This window comes from Quercus suber, unplaced genomic scaffold (genome assembly GCF_002906115.3).
Source record: "Quercus suber isolate HL8 unplaced genomic scaffold, Cork oak 2.0 scaffold_217, whole genome shotgun sequence".
In the NCBI taxonomy this organism is placed as follows: Eukaryota; Viridiplantae; Streptophyta; class Magnoliopsida; order Fagales; family Fagaceae; genus Quercus; species Quercus suber.
Window position 1 is genome coordinate 630,117 of NW_027069675.1, and position 13,075 is coordinate 643,191.

The 13,075-nt window shown below is 35.1% G+C and overlaps 1 protein-coding gene across 1 annotated transcript; it reads left to right on the top strand.

Annotated features, from left to right (window-relative positions):
• Positions 1-8,731: 8,731 nt before the first annotated feature.
• LOC112006108 (probable inactive receptor kinase At2g26730) lies at positions 8,732-12,707 on the top strand. Its single transcript, XM_024038406.2, has 2 exons — positions 8,732-10,314; positions 11,666-12,707. Exons 1-2 carry the CDS (start codon positions 9,000-9,002, stop codon positions 12,313-12,315), a joined length of 1,965 nt encoding a protein of 654 aa, XP_023894174.1. The 5' UTR covers positions 8,732-8,999; the 3' UTR covers positions 12,316-12,707.
• The last annotated feature ends 368 nt before the right edge of the window (positions 12,708-13,075 follow it).

Consider the following 13,075-nt stretch of genomic DNA (forward strand, 5'->3'; position numbering starts at 1 on the left):
TTTGGGTTCAAACCTTAATAATTGATGGTAATAAATATATATATATATATATATATATATATGCTCCTCAGCTCTGTTTTAAGGAAAACCAGGGAGGTATGGATTGCAATTGTTTAATGAATATGGAGCTATTTGTCAAAGTTTGCGGCTCAATGACCTTGTGAATTTAAAATATTGGCGGTCCATTTTCTACGTGTCCGTCTCATATTCTCATCTATCATTTACTCCCTCAAAGACTAGGAAAATTGCTACAAAATTTTGAAAAAGCTCAATTTTCTTCCCTCTAAATATTAAATTATGAACGAGACCGCTAAGATATGTCTGCTCCATCCTCTCAAAAAAAGGTATGCTTGCTCCATTTGTCAAACTACGATGTAGATAGCGGCAAAATTCAAATTCTGAAGTTGCTTCAAGTTACATCACAGAGACAGAGCGACTGCCTACCACAATAAAATTAAATTCTATTAGAAGTTTAAAACTTTCCCACCTTTTATTCATTTTATGCTTTTGAAAAATTTGCATGTTTTGGATAACTTTTTTTTTTTAATAATTTTTTTGAGATACAAATATATGCATAAAAGGGAGAGAAAATAAGATTCTAATAAAAAAACACACTACAAACTTTAGTAAAAAATTATGATTTGAATAACCTAATTTTGAACATTTATAAAAACTAAGCCAAAGTTAATAATTCATCTATTAATTTTGGTTTTTTAGACCTCACAAATACTGGTTATCCAATTTTAATCTCAAGTTATTAATTAAGCCAATTATGAACAACCATGGATTGATGTGAACAAGACCACGATTGTGCAAACAAAATAAATACCAGCGAAAATATAGTCAACACACAATATGGTAATCCAAGAAAAGTTAATGGAACAATGGTTCAAAAGTAAAAAAAAAAAACCGCCGGTGAATTTTTCCCAAAAAGACCAACCAATATATCGAAAGAAGTCTACAATCTAATATAAAACTGTATACCTAGAGCAAAAACCTTTTACTATTTAAGAACTTCTGAACTCTTTAATATATGAAAGTCTTAGAGCATTCACATCAGTATGTGTATTTTACACATTCATTTTTACACTAAAATGCTACTTTTCTATTTTACACATTCACTTTTACAAAACACCCATATCAGTTCATTTACTTTACAGGATATCTCAATAAAATATTCATTATACTCCATTTTTTTTATTATTTCTCTAATGATCATAATTTTTTTAATTTAAACTTATATTTTAAGTAAACTACCAATACCGGTGGCTCGGCCAATGGAGCCGCTCTTGTTGGAGGTCCGATGGCCGAACCACCAAAATAGTGGCTTCGGCGAACGTCGCCGGATTGGTCTCGCCGCCCACCGTACCGCCAAATAGTGACCCACCGGTGGGTGGATTATTAAAATAGTGGCTTCGACGAACGTCATTCATGAGGTGAGGTCTCCAGCCAATTGTGCTGTTCTTGGAGTCTATTTATTTGTCATATAATGAGTTGGAGGAGGTTACTTCAAACTGATTTGGTGGGAATTTTGTGCCAAAGTAGTAATTACTACATTTTTGAAGTCCTAAAATGTTGGGCTTGTAGAACTCTTCTATGCTTTCTGCTTGATCAGGTGGTTTCTTATCAGGTCTTCATTTTATTTATTTATTTATAACTTGTGCTTTCTCCCAATGGGTAACCAGAGGCTATAAAATGCATGAGAGACACTAACACAAAGTACAATCAAAGTAATGGCTAACTTTACCCGTGTGGATTGTGATATTATTATTTTAATGTTTACATGTGCTACAGTACCCGTGTATATTTACACGGGTACTGTAGCACATGGAAAAATATGGCCAGCTTTACATATTTTTACACCCACTGATGTGGGTGTTTTTTTACTCAAAATGTGTAAAATTTGCACTGTATATGTATTTTAGAAGACTTTAAATGAGCTGATGTGAATGCTCTTAATGAATGATGTACATGTGTTCACAACTAGAATTTCTGATTGACTCCAACATTCATCTTGAAGGTTTACTTCACAGTAACAAGTCTATGATAGTACTGTGACTTTAGCCTTGATCACCAATCTTCAAAGATGTTGTCTTCAAATCTAGTTTTTAAATACTGGTATCATGGTGAAATAGAGAGAAATATGAGACATGTTTGTATGGCAAAAGTGTTCTCTCTCTCTCCCCCTCTCTCTGTTTGGTCGTCCCCAATGTGTTCTTATATTGTCCAGCAAAATAGGGCACACATTAGGAGTGAAACATACAACGTATTAGGCTTGACCTGACAAAATCTGTGATTTTTTATCAATCCAAAATAATTCTTGATTTATTGAGCAGCTTTGACACCTTTTCGATCAATCAAAGAGCTGTTGAACAGCTATCAAAAAGTTTTCAAAAATTTAGAAACTTTTCTTTCTTCGTGCTAAACATGGGTCTTTGTTTTAGACTTGAAAATGCACATTCTTCTTCTTATGGAGGTCAAATCACTTAGAGTATGTCATTTGAAGGCACAAGAAGTTTCATCTAAATAAACAAGGCTAATCTATGACCAAAAGTAACAGGCTTTCTACCAATATCACTTTTAGATTTTGACGTAAAGGTAAATTTTGGTTTTAAACTTTCAATTTAAAAAATTATCCCTTTGTACATTAGGTATTTTGTGAGACATCAAACATTTTATTAATATTTTATGTTAAAGACTAACGAACTTTTTTTTTTTAGAACTTAAGACTAACAAACTTAATCACATTACATGTATATGTATGTTTCTGTCATATTTTAATAGTTTTGAATGTCGTTATTACTTATTACCATGTATACACTACATTATTAAATCTGTTGCATTTTAAGACAAATACTAACAGAAAGTTTAATTTGTCATTAACCTAATTTATGGTTAGTCACTTAGGCTTTATTTTTTATTTTTTTTTAAATAGTTATAATATGTTGTTAATCTCGCAAATTGAATCATTTTACCTCTTAAACTCTTAAGTATTTTGTGTATGAAAATGTGCCAATTAAGTAACCACAAGACCCTTAGCAGTTAGTCACTTAGTAGATTGTTCAAACCAAAAGTCTAAAGATTAAATTGATACACTTCAAATTTTAAGAGTGGTATGTGTAAAGCACAAAAAAAATAAAATAAAAAATAAAAATAAAGAAAAGAAAAGAAAAAAGAAAGAATAAAGAATAGGCAGGTATGAAATCTGATTTCTATGCCATCAACTCTGTTGTGGTCCTTGTGGAATTGGAACGTAGTACATCACTAAGCCTGCAGGAACCTTTTTGAATGAGTCTTGAGTCTCATGTGAATATTGAACGATGATGCCGAAGTGAAGTCAGTTTTTGAAGTATAGAAAACCTCAACTCGTACTATTGGTCTGTTGGTATCCCACCTTTTTGTTGTTGCTTACATGTGATACATAGTTTTTATTTATTTTCCAATAATTATGCTTTACCAGTAATTTATGTGTTAATCTCAAAGTCAAATTCTACTTACTACTTCTACATCCTTCAGAATAAACTAGTGGATGAGATTATTGGATTCAAGCTACTACTCTGTGGTGTTGTCCTCCATTTAAGTTCAAAAGAATAAGAAGACTTTAGAGGGTGTTGGTTGAACTGTTTTCATAAATGATATGTTGTATTAGCTGTTGTACTAAGAGAGTGACAGGTCATTGACTCTCACGGTTTTAGAACATTTGTGATGCGACGTTGTCGTTCTATTTATTCTCAATACTTCGCAATGCAGTGTTCAGTGAAGCATTATGGCCACAAGTCTTATGTTAGTTAATTAGTTATAAGTTGAATATGTTTAGAGATTATTCTAAAAAAAAAAAAAAAAAAAGTCCCTTAAAGTTTGTTTTCTGTTATTTCCTATTTTACTATGCAATGACTATCTGAAATAATTGTCTTTGCTCGAGTATATAGTAAATCCTGCTTTGTATAGCGATGTATTTAGTCATTTACAGCATTCACAATATTTAGCTTTTAACAATTTGAAAAGCTAATTTACCACTTTTAACACATCATTTTATAATATATCTAATATTATATAAATACTTTATTCTTTTACTATTTCATTTAAATATTCTTTATTTATTATTTTATTCTTTCTTTTATCATTCGAGTCCCTTACTTTCTCTAGCTTTCATTTAAATAACGTTTTTTTGTGTTGCCATTTAGTTATAATAAACTACCAGAGATAACAATTTTTTTTTTTTATGTGACAGAGATAACAAATTTTTTTTTTTTGAGAAACACAGAGATAACAATTTAATTACTGTAATTAGGTGTTAAAAAAAATTATAGATTTGACAAGTGGGTATTTTAGTGTTTTGGGTGTTAAAATAACATTGATGTGACTACTTTTAAATTAATGATAATTTAGCATTACTCTACGTCTAGTTTTCATCTCTTTCACAATACATCATTAATAATTCTTCATCTATTTTTAACAATCTCTCATGGTATCAGACCATTTACTGACGTCATCGTCTCAATCTCACCTTAATAATCCTCCATCTTACATTTCATCTCAACTCTAAGCACCTCGATGCCTCAATTCCATTCTCATTAATTTTTTCAAGACTCGAAGAAATTCTCACCACATAGATCAATCTAGAATATAGAGCATGCCAATTCAAAGATCAATCATTGATCACATTATAAGGGCTTTATAGTGGCGTTTTAAAATACTGGGTCTATAGTAGCGTTTCTAAAGGTCTTGGGTCTTACAAGAGCCTATAGGTCCTTTAAAAAAAAAAAAAAAAAAAAACACCTAACCAAAAAAAGAAAAGAAAAAAAGAATGTCACTATAGGTCCTTAAAAAAAAAAAAAACCCAACTAAGAAAAAGGACTTATATAGGTCTTGGATCTTACAGGGGCTTATAGTGCTCATTTGAAATTTCAGGAACTAAAAGAACTTAGTAGGCAAGTTTTAGGGGACCAATAGTGTAGTTTTGCCCCCCCCCCCCTTTTTTTATATACAAACTTAAAAAAAATAAGAATTAAAATGAATCATTTCAAAGGATGATGACCATTTTGAATTATGGGGTAAAGGTTGAGGATTAAGGCTACATTTGGTTCAATGTAAATCGAATTTCGAGTGCAAAATGAATGCAGGGAAAAGTGAATTCTCGTAAGGAAAATAAAATCCGGGTGTTTGGTTCTACAATGGAAAATAGTCCGAAAATCGATTTTCGGTGTTTGGTAACATTCTAAAAATGCTATATTCCTATAAATTTTTCACATTTTCTCAGCATCCAAACAAATTTTATTACAAAAAATTTCAAAATATACACTAAACACAGCCAAAAATCAAAATAAAAACATTTACATGATAGATCGGTGAAAGGAGGAAGAAAGAGTGAGAGATTGAGGGAAAGAGAGATAGATTGGGAAAGAGATGGAGATTGGGTCAACAAGATTGGTCTTCAACGACAGTGAAGATCTTCAGCAGTGGCAACGAGATCGGTCTTGGGTGGATCGGGTATTGTAGAGGGTGGGTTTGAGAGAAGTGTTTCGTCGGTAGCATGGGAGCGATGGATCGAAGATGTTGGAGGTGAGATGGGCTTCGCCAGCATGAGGGAGAGTTTTGCCTTGGTGGATCGGGTACATGCAAAGCTTGAAGTGGGTTGCTCACATGGTGGACAAATCGGCTCAGGGGTGGGTTGCTCATGGCGGTCTGATTGTCTTAGGGTTAGGTCGTTCACTAGGTCATGGACTCACGGTGGTCCGATCTATTTTTCGGTGGCTACCCTGAGAACGAGGGATGGATCGACGGAGGACGAGGACAAGGGATGGGTCGGCGGAGTACCCTCTCATTGCTCGACTTGAGGGATGAGTCTTCTTTCTCTAGGTGTGAGTTCGACGAGGATGTGCTTCAGGTGGAGTGTGCTTGTTTGTGTTTCTAGATCACTCTCTTTACTCTCTCTCTCTTCTTGCTCTTTCTCTCTTTCTCTTCGGGTGTCTTGAGTCCAAAAATCATTTGAAGGTAAAAGAGTAGTGTAAATGATTTTTTGGGTTAAAGGGCTTATTTTACGGTTAAAGTTTAAGATTTTCCGAAAAACTTTATTTTACATGTGCACCAAAACACGCTGCTGGGTGTAAAATATTTTTCGAAAATCATTTACACCAAAAACAAATACAGCCTAAATGTATATTTAAACCTTAATAATTTATTGGTTTTCATAATTAAAGGATATTTGTATTTACTTTAATAAAATATTTATGTATACTTTGACTTTTTAAACATAATAAAAAACTGTATTCAATATAATGTATTAAATGTAATTTAATTTGTAAGATGGTACACTTAGGCTAGGTTTGAATACCCGTAGACTGTGCGTCTACGTGTTTTAGGTTGGGTTGCTCTTTCTCTCTCTCTCTCTCTCTCTCTTCTTGCTCTTTCTCTCTTTCTCGTCGGGTGTCTTGAGTCTGGAAATCATTTGAAGGTAAAAGAGAAGCGTAAATGATTTTCCGGGTCAAATGGCTTATTTTACAGTCAAAGTTTAAGATTTTCCAGAAAACTTTATTTTACATGTGCACCCAAACACGCTGCTGGGTGTAAAATATTTTTCAGAAATCATTTACACCCAAAACAAACACAGCCTGAATGTATATTTAAACCTTAATAATTTATTGTTTTTCATAATTAAAGGATATTTTTATTTACTTTAATAAAATATTTATGTATACTTTGACTTTTTAAAAATAATAAAAAACTGTATTCAATATAATGTATTAAATGTAATTTAATTTGTAAGATAGTACACTTAGGTTGGGTTTGGATACTGGCAGACTGTGTGTCTGAGTTTTTTAAGTTGGGTCCCGTGTATTGTTCACGGGACCCACAAGTATAAAATTTAGCAAAATTAACTTTAAAATTAGGTTACACAGTACTATTCACATATTTAAAAATTATTTTACTATAGTGGTTTTAATTTTCAGTAATAAGCGGTATTCAAACAGACCCTTATTAAGAAAATAAAACTAAAATAATATTATATTATATTATATTATTGTATAATAGTACAATAAAATTTTGGTTTTACATTGTTGCATCATCTGGCTCAAGATGAGTATTCCGCCATCTTTTCACTACATGGTTTATTGTGTTGTAGTGTTTTTTTTTTCCCTTTGTTTTTATTTAAATAAATATAGAATTAATCAATTTTTTTTTTTTAATTTTAAAATTAAAGTGACAAGTTGCTCCAATAGGATTTTGTTATAATTTGCATTTCCTTTGATCACACTTCAATTACTTTGTGATTAATATCATGTAAACTAATTCTCTACAAATGTTAAAATGAATATATTATACTTAATTAATCCTTAACAATATTAGTAACCGCAAAATTTCTGATTGATTTTTATTTTTCATTAATTTTTCTTTATATCCATAATCTAGTAATGGACAAAATTTAGGTACAGTACTTTAGGTGCTATTCTTTAGGTTCTCCTCTTAAGATTTAGCCATATGGCTACTTAACTAGAAAATGCACTTCCATCCTATGAGAAAAAATCTACTTGGCAGAATCTTAAAAGATGAATTTAAGAAATAGCATCTAAGTATTGTACCTAAGTCTTGCTCATCTAGTAATAATACTTCACATGCTTATTTGTTAGTTTTATATATTGGTAAATTGGGCATTCATTAAACAAGAAACAACAAAAAAAACAAAGCACAAGTCAGAACATTCTAACCCCAAAGCATCTACTTCAAGCTAAGTTACAACCAAAGTAGGTGGATAAACTCATAAACATAACAAACAAAAGCTAAAGACCAGGAAGTTCGTTAGTTTTTATAATTATTCTTTTGTTAACATTTTATATATATTTTATATTACATGTAATGCATTACACCCGTCTAGCATTTTGGGGGGAAAAAAAATAAATGAAAACAACTTTTCTCTATTTCTTTATAAAATTTCCCCCTTCTCCATTGGGCCTAAAGATTGGAGTAGTTATTGATATTACTATTAGAGCGTCAATTCAAGAAAGCCATATGTCCAAACCTAAACAATTTGTTTTATACGAAGTAGGAAAGTGAGATCTACACTCAAAATTATCCTCAAGAATGAAACCTAAACCGTGTTATTAAAATCACACAAGACTCTTAACCAAGTGTCAAGAGCTCTAAAAGTTTAATTAAAAAAAAAAAAAAAACCTTTGCTGGTAATTATACTCTCTCAAAAAAAAAAAAAAAAAAAAAAAAACAAAGGTTAAAAAATGGGTTGGTCCTATAAGTTATCAGTCTCATAAGCCTAAACAAAAGGCCGAACTTAGTGAAAACTCAAACACCTTAGAAAGGAACCATTCGATAAAACCCAGGCCCAGCTTTACCTTATCAGTGTAGGTCATACTTTACTTTTTTAATACATGCAAAAGCTACCAAAATTGTTATCAATTAAATTAGCACTACGCATTCAGCAAAAAAAAAAAATTAAATTAGCACTACGCATTGCCGTTTAACAAAACACAAATGCACTTTAAAATACAACAATTCCCACGCGCGGTCACAGCTTCTGGTACGTGGCTTCTAAAATCAAAAAGTGACAAATTTCAGTCCAAAGTAAAAAAAGTAGGTATCCATCGATTTCATCGAACGTCACGCGCCGTAAGCACGCGTAAGGAACTTCAAAAATACGTTGTTTTCCTGAAATTTACTGCAACAATTAAAAAAAAAAGAAAAACGTTTCCACTTTGCCAGCACATACTGCTTCTATTCTCTCTCTCCCTCTTTTCTCTCACAGCTTTATTTTTTTCACTTTGCAACCTCGTGATACCTAAAATACCTTCTATCTTACAAAAACCTCTCACTCTTGAGCTCACATAGCTCTCTCTCTCTCTCTCCCCTATGAAATTTCGACGGTAAACAGCTTTTGGGATTGTCCGAAACCGTCATTACAAAACAAGCATGTAGAAGAGAAGAGAGAGAGATTGTTTTTCATTCTTTGTTGTTTTCGTTTTGTTTGGGTTTGAGAATTTGATACCCAAATGGCGGCAGTGGGTTTTGACTCTGGGTCAGTGTGGTTATTGTGCTTCGTATCGCTGCTTTTACTACTGAGTGGGCGAGTTCACTCTGAGCCGACTCAGGACAAGCAAGCTCTCCTTGCTTTTCTCAACCAGACCCCACACGCGAACCGCGTACAATGGAACTCGACTGACTCAGCCTGCAACTGGGTCGGAGTCGAGTGCGACCCTAATCGTAGCTTCGTGTACTCTGTTCGTTTACCAGGGGTTGGGTTAGTGGGTCCGATTCCGCCCAACACACTCGGCCGGCTGAGTCAACTCCGAGTTCTGAGTCTCCGTGCAAACCGTCTCTCCGGCGAGATCCCCTCAGATTTCTCCAACTTGACTCTCCTCCGTAGCCTCTACGTCCAGAACAACAAGCTCACGGGCGAGTTCCCGGCCGGGTTGACTCGGCTAACTCGGCTGACTCGTCTCGATCTCTCATCCAACAATTTCACAGGTCCAATCCCATTCTCAATCAACAACCTCACCCACTTGACCGGTCTTTTTTTAGAAAACAACGGCTTCTCCGGCAGGCTACCTAGTATTACAGCCCCTTTGCTTAACTTCAACGTGTCCAACAACAACCTCAACGGTTCGATCCCTCAAACGTTGTCGAAATTCGACGCTTCCGCATTCGCCGGAAACGTAGATCTATGTGGGAAACCGCTCAATAATCAGTGCAGCCCATTCTTTCCTTCACCGGCTCCATCGCCCAACCCCGAAAACCCGGCTCCGAACCCGTCTCGTAAAAAGTCCAACAAACTATCCAAAGGCGCTAAAATCGCAATCGGAGTCGGTGCGGGTTTATTAGCTTTAATCCTATTAGTAATCCTCTTCCTCTGCCTCAAAAAACGACACCGTCGCCGACAAACAGCTAAGCCACCAAAGCCTCCGTCAACGACGGCACGCACGGTAGCTGCGGAGGCTGGAACGTCGTCGTCTAAGGAAGACATAACAGGGGGGTCCATTGAGGCGGAGAGGAACAAGCTGGTTTTCTTTGATGGCGGGGTTTATAGCTTCGACTTGGAGGACTTGCTGAGAGCCTCGGCGGAAGTGTTGGGTAAAGGGAGCGTGGGGACGTCGTACAAGGCGGTGTTGGAGGAAGGGACCACCGTGGTGGTGAAGCGGCTCAAGGATGTGGCGGTGAGCAAGAGAGAGTTCGATATGCAAATGGAGGTTCTGGGAAAGATCAAACACCAGAATGTGGTTCCTCTCCGGGCGTTTTATTATTCCAAGGATGAGAAATTGCTCGTTTATGATTTCATGGCTGCTGGAAGCTTGTCTGCTCTTCTTCACGGTATCATTTCAACCTTTCCCTTTTTTTTTTTTCCTTTTTTTCATGGAAATGGTAATTTTTGAAGTATAATTCTTTTTTTTTTTTTTTTTGTTTGGTGCACAAAATAATTTAGTTTTTATATTTTTATTAATGAGGTATATGAATTATTTTTTGATATACCATAAGTGGAGTTGAAAAATTTGGACCTCGAGACGTCTTTGTTAAAAACACGAGTATCAATTAAGCTATGTCAAGATGTCACAGTTAACAGTTAAAAATACGAGGTATTAATTGAGCTATTAAGCTATGTCAAGATGTCACAGTTAAGTAGCAGTTAAAAATAGGAGGTATTAATTGAGCTAGAAAGATCTTGACGTGGAATATGGATTATTGGTGTGGAGTGTGGACATTTGATTTTTTGTAATATGCTAACGATTTTTTTAAAGAAAAAATCTTGATTAGTCTTTTGGTCGAATCTTGACCGTCGAGAAGGTCCAGCTGTTACAGTCATGGAAAGTATGTTCTTACTTTTTAGAGTGGATTAATATCTTATTTTGTTTGATCTCTAGTGGATAAATTATAAAGCACATGCATATCTGTGTTGCATTATGTCCAAGTGACACCATGGAGGGGTATCAATATTATAATTAGAAAATTAGGGTAGGTGTTTCTCTGATTTAATAGTATTTTCTAATTGTTTCTCAAAAAAAAAAGAAAAGAAAAGAGTATTTTCTAATTTTCTAACCAGCGCAGAGTGCGCAGATTCCACTGTTTAATTCCCGGACCAGTGCAAACATTCCAAGAGTGTGAACTACGTTTTTTTGCCACCAACATTACAACACGCCCTCATGATGTAGCATTAATAAGTCACCGACATCATTTTGCACTTTTCCTTTTTTTTATTCATCTATAGTTAACTTTTGCACTTTCTCTTTCTTTTTTGTTTTTGTTGAATTTTTTAATTGCAATTCACTCATTTACCTTGCCTTTTGGAGGAATATTTGACCATTTCTCTTGGGCACACACAAGCCATCGTTATTTACAATAGAGCTTATGCACCCAAAGATCAAATATCTTTTTATTTTTTTTGCCGACTTGTTATGCTATGCACCCAAATCATAATTTCCATCTAGGTGTACCAAATTTGATGAAGTAATGAATTGGTTAGTTAGTTTATTCTTTGGCACCATATAATTTTATTTAGTACGTACCTATTTGTCTGGACCGAATGCACCAACATAGGCATGATTGGCATTTTTGATTAGACTTTTTCTTTTCTTCTTAAAAAATTTATTAGCTTGATTTAGTAAAGTACATTCATGGGTGACCAAGTGACCTGAACTTCCGGAGGTTGGTAATTTTGCATTTGCAGGGAGCAGAGGGTCAGGCCGGACACCACTAGACTGGGACAACCGGATGAAAATAGCACTAAGCACGGCAAGAGGTTTAGCCCACCTACACGTGTCGGGAAAAGTAGTCCACGGCAACATTAAGTCCTCGAACATCCTCCTCCGGCCCGACCAGGAGGCATCCGTTTCGGACTTCGGACTCAACCCATTATTTGGTGCCTCGACCACCCCGAACCGTGTCGCGGGCTACCGTGCCCCAGAGGTGGTCGAAACCCGCAAGGTCACGTTCAAGTCTGATGTGTACAGTTTTGGCGTATTGTTGCTAGAGCTATTGACTGGGAAAGCACCAAATCAAGCTTCATTGGGAGAGGAAGGCATTGATCTTCCTAGGTGGGTGCAATCAGTTGTAAGAGAAGAATGGACAGCTGAGGTATTTGATGTGGAGTTGATAAGGTACCCTAACATTGAGGAAGAGATGGTACAACTGTTACAAATTGCAATGGCATGTGTTTCAACCGTACCCGATCAAAGACCATCAATGCAAGAGGTGCTGCGTATGATGGAAGATATGAATAGAGGTGAGACTGATGATGGATTACGACAGTCGTCTGATGACCCATCAAAAGGATCAGAGGGTCAAACCCCTCCCCCTGAGTCAAGGACTCCACCCTAGGAAAAGGAATTCTTGGAATTTTGGAAAAGCCTGGAGAGAAAAAGGCAAAAGATAACATGGTGGCCGGTCTTCAAAAAAGAAAAAAGAAAAAATGTGCACAGTGCGTAAGTAATAGAGTTGAAATGCGCAGTTGATTGGGGGGTCAGGGATTCAGGGTGGTCCAATCCAATATGTGTTTTTCATTTTCATTTTCATTTTTTTGAGTTTATTTTTATTTTTTATTTTGAAAAGTTTAATTTGCAATGATTTTTACAGGTGGAGGAAGTTGAATTGTTTATGAAGGGGGGGTTGGGGAGTTCCATGAACTGATTGGAATTGACCACTTGATGGATTTTTAGTTGGGGTTTTTTTTATTATTGATTCTTTCCCTATATAATTTTATTGTTCATAAATTCTGTCTATTACATTTAGTCATTTTGTTTTTTACATAATATTTTACTAGATTTTTGTTCTGTTTTTACTCTAGTGCAGCTAACTGGGAATTGAAGAAAACGTCTTAAAATTCCAGCCACTTGTTCTTCATGTATAAGGCCAAATGAAGAATTGTTCTCTTCTTTGTTTCTTTATAGGACCTGTAGAAACTAGGAAGGTCGCAAAAAAGTTTTAGTAGAATTTACCAAGAAAAGTTATGCACACTGCATGCGTGGTTCTTTTTGCTCTGTGCTCACATGGGTACTCTTATATGTTCACACGACCCACTATTTCTACGGAGGAGAGCGTATTTATGTTACATCCGTGCTATGATTAAACCTTATTTTAT